Raw genomic sequence first — 11,117 nt, 5'->3', positions numbered from 1 at the left:
TTTGAAAAATGTGCCAAAGCAATTGAGAAAATCTGTATTTGTTGTAAAGCAGCATCTTTACAACAAACTGTCAAAAGAAAGATTTGGTTTAACCTGAAGAAATTGAAGTGACAGAAATATATTACCATTGTGAAGTAGAATGTAATAATAATAATAATAATAATAATAATAATAATAATAATAGTAATAATAATAATAATAATAATAATAACAATAAAAGGAAACAATATTTTTTCTTCTATAAGAAAATGTTATTGTTTTTTTACTAGGAATAAAGCACAATTCGAGAAAGAAAATACTACAAATAAATCCTAAAAATGCATTTTACAACTGGTAGTTTTAGATTACTAAAATTAAATGTACCTACTGAAGTGGAGCAATAATGACTGGAGTAATCATTTCATTTGAAACTACATACAATAAGAAAGCAGTTACTTAAAATTGTAATTAATATTTTACCATTTAATTAGTTTTTACGTTTAATAAACGCTGCCTTGATAAACAGAATAAATTTCTTTTAAAAAAACATGAAAAAAAAAACTGACCCCAAACTTTTGACCGGTAATACATCTACAGTTTATAAATACAAATATTTGCATGAATACAAATACTATATAAATACTATATAATTATCAGCCCCCTTTTGATTTTTTTTCCCTTTTTTAAATATTTCCCAAATGATGTTTAACAGAGCAAGGACATTTTCACCGTATGTCCAACACAATCTCACGGCAATTCGTAACTTTTTGATTTAGTGGCTAATTCGTACGAATTCGTACGATCTAATTCGTAGAATTTAGTACGATTTGCTTATCCGCCAATGACGGTTGGGTTTAGGGGTGGGGTTAGGTGCCACGCCTCCTTTTTAAAATCGTACTTGTACTTGTAAAATCTGAACTTGTACGAATTCGTACGAATTAGCCACTAAACTGTCAAAACGTAAAATACTTACGTTTTCTCGTGAGATCAGGCTGGTATGTCTGATAATATTTTTTCTTCTGGAGAAAGTATTATTTGTTTTATTTCAGGCTAGAATAAAAGCTGTTTTAAATTTTTTTAAACCATTTTAAAGTCAAAATATATAATTATTATTTTTTTTACTAGGAATAAAGCACAAGTCGAAAAAGAAAATACTACAAATAAATCCTAAAAATGCCTTTTACAACTGGTAGTTTTAGATTACTAAAATTAAATGTAACTACTGAAGTGGAGTCCAGAAAAAAACATTCATTTGAAAAAAAAAAAATGGAATCCAGAAAAACATCAAATTAAAAGAAAACAAACAAACAAACAAACACATAAAAAAAAAAATCATAATTCAAAAGAAAAAAATCATAGAATCCTATTAAAGAAGATTTAGGGGCGGGGTTTGGTGCCACGCCTCCATTTAAAAATCAAGATTATATAAGCTTGTTTCTAAAAGGTGAAATGTTGAGTTTCTGATAATACAAACAATAGGACAGGTATCATATATTTGAACAGCCCTGTTTCAGAATCGTAATATAGGTGACATTTTTAACAAAAAGATGAATTTAAAACTGAATAATGTGACATTACTCCATAATTTCCCCCTTTTGTCAACATTATTAAACTAATTAGCACATAAATAATGTGCTTCACCTTTGATTCTCATTATGTTACAATCAATCCTAATTTACACACCTGAAAGTACAGTAGGATTGGATAAAAGCACTGATTCAAAATTATGTTCATCATTACTTGTTTTTTTGTCTTTTTTTATTTCAAGCTCCAAAAATTGTTTATTTCATTGTCTCTATCAGAAAAGAACCAACATATTCATAAATAATCTAACATCACAACTGATCTGAAAGTGCCCCAAAAATACACCACCGCATTTCTGATCCCACGGATACCCATACTGTAAATATTTCAAATGCTGTTTTATCAAATAGAAAAACCAACTGGGAAGGTCAATTCAGTACAGATTTCAAAGTGAAGAACAGGCATTACATTTCACACAAATGAAACCCTCTAAAGGAAAGGTCATCATCACTGGAAATGAACTGAAAGAGGCGAGAAATGCAGAAGAATGCAGGAGTTTAAAGAAAGTGTGTCTTCATTATTCAGAGTCCAGAGAGTGAGGTACAGTAAATGTTTGGGAAGGTTTACGGTGTGCAGGATCGTTATTACGGCTATCGAGAGACAGATGAAGGACTGCTCAAGTTTTTCTGCTCGCTTCCTGAGCTTTCTGCTGTGTTTCCTGTATATGAATGGATAATAATAATAATAATAATAATAATAATATTGAAAATAAGAATGGAAATAAGAATGAGAATTTTAAAATAAAGTGGAGGAGAGACAGAGACAAAAAAAAGTCTTGTCAGTAAAATGTTCAGCAGATCTTCTGTCCAACAATCAACTTTTATACATTTCTTTATTGTACATGCTCATGGGCCACAGGAATGAATAATTACTATATATAAATTACTGTATATATATTTTGTATCAGGTCATCTAAGTACAGCTATTGTTAAATATGGTATTCACAAGATATCGACTTATGTAAAACTAATCATTTATTTTATTAATTTGAATGATATCTAATAATCAATATTCTAATCTAATATTTAATTTTGGGTGTTTTCACTTTTACAGTCTTGCAAAAAAAAAACAAAAAAAAATTATATATATATATATATATATATATATATATATATATATATATATATATATATATATATATATATATATATATATATATATATATATATATATATATATATATATATATATAATTTTAATAATAATAAATAATGTTAATTTTATTTTAATTATACACAACCAGTCAAAAGTTTGGGGTCAGTAGGATTTTTAAATGTTTTAAAATAAGCTTCTCCTGCTCACCAAGGCTGCATTTATTTAATCAAAAATACAGTTCAAATGGTAAAGTTGTTAGAATGTTATTGCACTATGAAATAACTGTTCATAAGTAGTTTATAATTTAATTTAATAATTTATTACAGTGATTTTAAAGATGAATTTTTCAGCTTCATTATTCCAGTCTTCAGAGTCACATGATCCTTCAGAAATCACTTTAATATTAATTATTATTATTTTATTTATTTATTTTTTTATTATTATTATTAATGTAATAGTAATAAAAGCAATAATGACTAATGTAATAATTTCATTTGAAACTACATACAATAAGAAAGCAGTTACTTAAAATTGTAATAAATATTTAACAATTTAATTAGTTTTTACGTTTAATAAACGCTGCCTTGATGAACAGAATACATTTCTTAAAAAAAAAACATAAAAAAAAAACTGACCCTTAACTTTTGACCGGTAATATATCTAGTCATATATATCTACAATATATAAATACAGTTGAAGTCAGAATTATTAGCCCCCCTTTAATTTTTTTCTTGTTATTTTTAAATATTTCCCAAATGATGTTTAACAGAGCAAGGACATTTTCACAGTATGTCTGATAATATTTTTTCTTCTGGAGAAAGTCTAATTTGTTTTATTTCGGCTAGAATAAAAGCAGTTTTTAATTTTTTAAAAGCCATTTTAAGATCAAAATTATTAGCCTCTTTAAGCAGTATATATGTTTTTTTGATAGTCTACAGAACAAACCATCATTATACAATAACTTGCCTAATTACCCTAACCTGCCTAGTTAACCTAATTAACCTAGTTAAGCCTTTAAATGTCACTTTAAGCTGTATAAAGTGTCTTGAAAAATATATAGTTAAATATTATTTACAGTCATCATGGTAAAGATAAAATAAATCAGTTATTAGAAATGAGTTATTACAACCATTATGTTTAGAAATGTGTTGAAAAAAAATCTCTCTGTTAAACAGAAATGGGGTAAAAAATAAAGAGGGGGCTAATAATTCAGGAGGCTAATAATTTAGGGGTCTAATAATTCTGACTTCAACTGTACATGTGTGTATACAGCATATTTTTTTAAATTTACATATATATACAGTAACATTTTAAAAAACAGGACTTCGATATTTATCCATATTTAATGATGTTAGTTAATTTTCAAAAACAGTATCTAACACAGAAATGATGTACTATGTCCTTAACGTCACATTAAATATCTGAAAGTACACTCAATTATTATTAATTTTTTTTTTTGCTGCTTGTTCAAACTACTTATTTCAAATGAGCTGAAACAACACAAATCTTGAGATCTTTTGAGGGACAACTTAACTGTTTTTAACTTAATTAATTTATGTTAAAAGTTAACTTAATCAATTTAGGTTGAGCCAACATATATGAATTGTGTGGAACTCAGCATTTTTTTACAGTGTACAGTAATATGAAATAAAAAAAACACTTATTCAAAATTATTTTTATCAATTGTTTCGCTATCTATTACGAACTAAAATGTACAGTTAATTTCAATCAACACACACACACACACACACACGCACACGCACACGCACACGCACACACACACACACACACACACACACACACACACACACACACAAATGATTCATTGGATTTACTTAATCATTTTTTTTAAAGGTAACTCATTGTGAAACATTGATATGGGCTGAATTTAAACAAACAAATTCAATGTAATAATATTCAACTTAATCTTTTGTTTAAATTCAGCCTGAGTTACTTTTCAAAAATGTAGTAAATTCAATTAATCAATATTTTTCAGTGTATAGAATCCTTTGTTCGGCTTTCTCTCTGATTTCTTCATTTATCTGAAGCTGTTCGTCCGCAGTTTTAGTAATGGACTTACCCCCGGCCCCACTGCTGCCTGGCTGCCCCTCAGTACTGACATAAGACTGATTGCCATTGGGCTCTGAGCTGTTGTGATTGGCCCACTGAGCTTCGGTGGCAAAATGCTGTGTTGTGATTGGACTGGGCGTGTCAGGGCTGTCAGAAAGCCCCGCCTCCTGCTGCTCCTGCCTCTGAAAGTGCTGCTCCACCACCAGCTGCAGCTCTGCACTCAACACAGGAGAAACAGCACAGCGCCACACAGTGGACACAGGCCATCAGCACAGGCGCACAGTGGGACACCTCTGAACCCCATTCAAATACAGTGACAGTGCACTCAACGCTCGGGTGTGAGGTGGTAAATGAATGACTCATGGGATGCACATTACAGTATGCATGGTATGTGTATTCTAACGAACATATTTAAACAAAATGATCAGAGGTAATGCATTAAAAGTGTTTGTTTACATGTTTTGAAAGGTATTCAGCATGTTTTGTAAGAGCCGGGCTATGAAAGCTTGTGACAGCCATGGGAAAATAAATAAATAAATACAAAATAGCTTAAATAAGTAAATAAACAATAAAAAACAGCCATGAAGAAAAATAAACAATTAAATAAAATAAAAAATAAATATATAAAAATTAAGTAAAACTAAATAAGTAAGTAAACAATAAAATAAATAAATTAAAAAATATATAAAATAAATAAATAATAATAATAAATAAATAAATAAAAGTGTTCAGTATGTTTTGTCAGAGCTGGGCTATGAAAGCGTGTTACAGCCATGGGGAAATAAATAAATAAATAAATAAATAAATAAATAAATAAATAAATAAACTTAAATAGGTGAATAAAAAGTTAAATAATGAAATATATGAATAAAAAACAACCATGAAGAATTTTTTTTTAATTAAATAAGAAAACAAGCAATAAAATAGAGAAATAACAGCCATTAAAAATAAATTAAATAAGTAAATAAACAATTAAATAATAAATAATTATGTAAATAAATAAATTAACAGTAAAACAATTAAATAAATAAATTATAATTTAATTAAATAAACAATAAAAATAAATAAACAACTTAATAAATAAATAATAAAAATAACTTAAATAAGTTTAAAAAAACACATAAATAAATAACAGCCATGAAACATAAAAATTATTTTAAAAATTTTATAAAAAAATTAAATAAGGTAAATAAACAATGAAATAAATAAATAAATAAATAAATAAAAAATACTTTAAATAAGTAAATAAACAATCAAAAATTAAATAAAATAAAATAAAAATGTAATTAAATTAAAAAATATAATAAGTAAATAAACAATAAATAAATAAATAAGCAATCAAACAAATAATAAAAAATTATTTAAATAAGCAAACAAACAATTAAATAAATAAATAACAGCCATGAAAAATAAAAAATAAAATAAAATAATGAAATAAGTACATTAATTACAATAAATGCATAATTAAGTAAATAAACAATGACATAAAAAAATCTAAAAAATATATAAACAATGAAATAAATAAATAATCTGAAAAAATGCAACTTTACTTAAGATTATATTTTATATATATATATATATATATATTATATATATATATATATATATATATATATATATATATATATATATATATATATATATATATATATATATATATATATATATAAATATAACAATTAAATAAATAAATAAACAAATAAGCAAATAAACAATCAAATAAATAAATAAATTGAAGAAATGCAACTTTACTTAAAATTTTTTCAGGTTTTCTTTCTCAAAATTGCAATGTAGTATTTTGCCGCTCTGACATTTATTTTACAGAACTGTAAAAACTTGCTAAATTATTTATATTTTTATAATTCTCGGAAGTTTTATAAATGTATAGTACTGCAATTCTGAAAGATAAAAACAATTGCAAGCTGTAAACAAGAACTAGAGAAAAAAAACACAAAATTGCTGAATTGCATGAGACTCAAAAATTGCAAAAAATAAAAAAACTGAAATAAAAACTTCAAAGTTGTAAGATTTAAACTTGGAATTTGAAATAAATATGCCAGCATTGTAAGATAATTAGTAATAAACAAAAAGAAATTAGTAGAATAAATGCTGAATTCCAACAGAAACAGATATAAATTTGGAATAACAAGACAAGTTTAAACTGACAGATATCTGAATTCTGATAAAATGGTCAGCATTCAGAGATATAAACTCAGTATTGCAAGAGAAAGTTTAGAATTGACAAATGTGAGGGTGGAAAAGTCAAAACTGTGAAACTCAGAATTGTGAAGGAAAAATGTTATAATTTCAAGTTATATAAACTCAAAATTGCAAAGTAAAAAAGGCAGAATTAAGACAAACTTGGTATTGTGAGAAAATCATAGAATTGCGAGATATAAACTTGAAACTGAGAGATATAAACTTTGAATCATAAAATAGGAAGCTTAAAAGTAACATTTTTCATGACAGAAACCAGTCATTTCTGGGCAGCACCTACACATAACAATTACTTAGAATCACTGAAGTTTGCATAAATTAATTAACTGAACTAATTAAACTGAATTGTTTTGTGCATACCAATGAGCCACAAAATAAGAAAACGAAGCGAAATTAGTTTAATGAAAAGTGTCATGGTGTTAAATAAATAAATAAAGAAACAAAAAATAAAGAAAGATATAAAAAAGTAAGGAAATAAACAAACTAATAAACAATTAAATAAAGAAATAAGTAAACAAACAAACAAACAAACAAACAAACAAATAAATAAACAGGCATGAAGAAAAATAAATAAATAAACAAATAAAATAAAATAAAAAATAAAAAACTAAATAAGTAAATAAACAAATAAAAAAATAAATAACTAAATAAATAACAGCCATGAAAAATAAAAAATAAAAAATAAAATAAAACAAAAAGTAAATGAAATAATAAAACAATTAAATAAATAAATATCTAAATAAAAAACAGCCATGAAGAAAAAAATTAATTAAATTAAATTAAATTAAATTAAATTAAATTAAATTAAATTAAATTAAATTAAATTAAATTAACAGCCATGTAAAAAATTATAAATGCAATACATAAATAAACAGTTACATAAATAAATAAATAAATAAATAAATAAATAAATAAATAAATAAGAAAGAAAAGAAAGAAAGAAAGAAAGAAAGAAAGAAAGAAAGAAAGAAAGAAAGAAAGAAAGAAAGAAAGAAAGAAAGAAAAAATAAAAAGTTTAGTTTAAAAATGAAATAAATAATAAAATAAATGAATAAAAAAATTGTAAATAAATAAATAACAGGCATGAAAATAATAAAAAAAATAAAATAAAATAAGTAAATAAACAATCAAACTAATAAATAAATTGCAACTTTACCTAATTCAGATTTTCTTTCTCAAAATTGCAATGTAGCATGTTACAGTTCTTAATTTTTTTCACCGAATTGTAATAACTTAATTGCTAAAATATTTCTTCAAACACGAAAAGAAAAAAGTGCAGTATTGCAAGGGATTTATAAAATGTAACAAAAAATAAATGAAAACTTTACAATTTTGAGATATACAAGGAAATTATGCATAATAAATGCAGAATTTCAACAGAAACAGATAAACATTTGGAATAACAAGACATTGAAAGTTTAAACTGACAGATTCTGATGAAATGGTCAGCATTCAGAGAAATGAACTCAGTATTACAAGAGAAAACTTAGAATTGAGAATTGTGAGGGGAAAAAAAGTTAGAATAAAAGTTATATAAACTCAAAAATTGCAAGGAAAAAATGCAAAACTGAGACAAACTATTGTGAGAAATTGTTTTAGAACTGTTTTGTGCATACTAATGAGCCACAAAATTAAAAACATTGTGAAAGTAGTTGGTGTCATGGTGTTGCTTCAATTTGCCAGCAAAAAATGACGCAAATATAAAAAAAAAATCCTCAAATTTCAATGCATCACCCAGCCCTAGCTGTTTTTCATCTGCAGCACCATATTTCATCATGACGTATCAGAATATAGAGAGCTAATGTACTGTAAGCTGATATCTCTCTTATGAAGCAGGTCTGAGACCATCTTAAGAGCTTTCAAAAGGCTTCATCTGCAGACCTACAAAAGTCTGATGATGATGAAGATGATAATGATGATGGTGATGGTGATGGCTCACACTTACAGTACTCATTTACACAACATACTCATTTAGAAGGACACAATGGCTTAATCGCCAGTGTGTTAAAATGGGTTTAGTTTCTATATCAAAGAAACAATGTATCTTAATCAAAATGTGAAATAATAATACAAAAATAAATAAAATAAAATTATATTAAACAAAGCTACAAAACCTTCAAATTTATATTAAAACAGAACATTGGACATTAGAGGGCAGAAGTCAATTAAAACAATTAAAAATACACTGTATGTTGGCAAGAACCATTAGCTTTGTGGTTCATGAATTATTATAAAATCTGTGCGATTAAAAAAAATAAACAAACAATGTCTTCTGAATTCCAGCTGAAGAAAATATTTAATATTAATATTTTGTTTTATTTAATCTTTTTCCTTTATCAGGGGACTTTCTTTTCTTTTCTCTTTATTTTTATTTATTTATTTTATTTTGTTTATTTTTTATTATTTTATTTTATTTTTAGTTTTTAATTTTACCTTCTTTAAGCTTTATCCCTGACTTATCTTTTTTATTTATTTATTATTTTTGTTTTGATTTGTTTTGTTTTGTTTTGTTTTTTGTTTTGTTTTGTTTTGTTTCAGCTTTGTCAATGATTTATCAGGGGTCTTTTGTTTGATTTTATTTTATTTTAGCTTTGTCAATGATTTATCAGGGGTCTTTTATTTTATTTTATTTTATTTATTTTAATTCTTTTTTATTTTATTTAGGTGTGAGTGCTAATGCCCCGGTAAAGTGAAGGAAACACCATATTGTCAGTGAGCGCCGTCTTTCGAATGAGACGTTAAATTATCCCAATTATCCCCATCCAATTCAGTGGATTGGTCCCATTGACCCCATACATAATTGTGTTCCAGTTCTTCCAAAAAGAAATGGTTATTATTTTCATATGTTATAAATAACAAAAATATATACCAATAAAAAGTACAAAACTAATAAAACAACAAATATATATATATATATATATATATATATATATATATATATATATATATATATATATATATATATATATATATGTGTGTTGTAATTATGACACAAAGAAAAACAAACATGGTTTGCTGGGCATGTCTAAAGGGACAGCAGCCACAAAATGGAACCAGACATTAGCCGCGTTTCCACTATCGTGCCTAAAGCGAGCGAGCCAGGGCGAGCCAAGGCCAGTCGCGTTTCCACTATCACTTCCGGGGCGTAATCGGGCCAAAGCGGGGCTTCCTTGGGGCCAGCGTCCGGCCTTTTTCGGCCCGCCGAATACCTTGGGCCAAGGAGGGCCAACTGGGGCTTCGGGGCAGGGTTACGTACAAAGGCGGAGTTTTCCTGTCAGGTAAAGAGGAGACAAGATGCTTTCTTCCCTTACATTTGTTTTGCTCTCGCGCTTGATCAACTCACTAAGAAGAAGAAAAAATAAATGCCGCCGAACTCGAATGTCCTTATCCAGGGATCGCTGTCTGGCCTTACACCAACAGACCACAAACAGTAAAAAAGCAATCGCTTCGGTGTTCTCCATCTTCCAGCTCTCGTAGTGATGCCAGGTTGTGTTTGTGGTTATAATTTGAGTTTTTTGTTCCCGCTGAAGTGGGCGGGTTGTGTGACGGGTTGTGTGACGTTTGATTCGGGGGACGTTCTGGGGGCGGTGTTTGCGTGACGCACTGCGAGCAACTAGCCCGACAGTGGAAACGCGACATGATTTCGGCCTCATTTCTCAACCTCCCGGGCTATAGGCCCGGCCTGGCCCGATTAAAGCCCTGGCTCGCACTGGCCCGATAGTGGAAATGCGGCTATTCATCCACAGTGATGTGGGGCTTGGATTGTTAAGAAATGGCAATTGCTGGACACACTTGTCCCATACATCCCATATTGCTGCGAGTTTGTCACACTCTCATCTGCCCTGCCTTGTTTCCTTGACATCAAAGTGTATGGTATGGGAGAAAACATGGAATGTCTTCAGACACATGGTGGCTGAAAATATTGACCTTCCAGCGTTAGCATTCCAAAGGCTTGCTTTTGCTTCTCCCTAGGACTTGTACACTCCTGCCAAAATGAGCAACCCAATGTAGGCTTGTAAATCAGTCACATCAAAGTCAAAGAACACTGATGTGACAAAATGTGTACAGAGCATTGAACCAATAATATCATGGTTATTTTATGTTAACCCATTAAATTAGGAAAGGTCATTCAATCTGAAGCATAAAAAACAATGTTAATTATATTTGTACTT

At 27.8% G+C, this 11,117-nt stretch overlaps 1 protein-coding gene across 3 annotated transcripts in view; it reads right to left on the bottom strand.

The window, feature by feature from the left end:
• Positions 1-11,117, bottom strand: part of ppp1r1c (protein phosphatase 1, regulatory (inhibitor) subunit 1C) — a 52,854-nt gene that overhangs the window by 6,828 nt on the left and 34,909 nt on the right. Inside the window, exons 6-7 of one of the 3 annotated variants that reach the window (XM_056465851.1) lie at positions 4,739-4,942; positions 1,298-2,221 (exon numbers count right to left, since the gene is read on the bottom strand). The exons of 1 other annotated variant lie outside the window; for it this stretch is intronic. In XM_056465851.1, the coding sequence (XP_056321826.1) occupies positions 2,154-2,221; positions 4,739-4,942 (272 nt within the window). In that variant the 3' untranslated portion in view covers positions 1,298-2,153. Of the gene's footprint in view, positions 1-1,297; positions 2,222-4,738; positions 4,943-11,117 lie in introns of those variants that run through there. One more of the 3 variants, XM_056465850.1, reaches the window with a different exon arrangement.

This window comes from Danio aesculapii, chromosome 9 (assembly GCF_903798145.1).
Source record: "Danio aesculapii chromosome 9, fDanAes4.1, whole genome shotgun sequence".
NCBI lineage: Eukaryota > Metazoa > Chordata > Actinopteri > Cypriniformes > Danionidae > Danio > Danio aesculapii.
The sequence above is the reverse complement of the archived record's forward strand: the minus strand, read 5'-3'. Positions and strand labels throughout refer to the sequence as shown.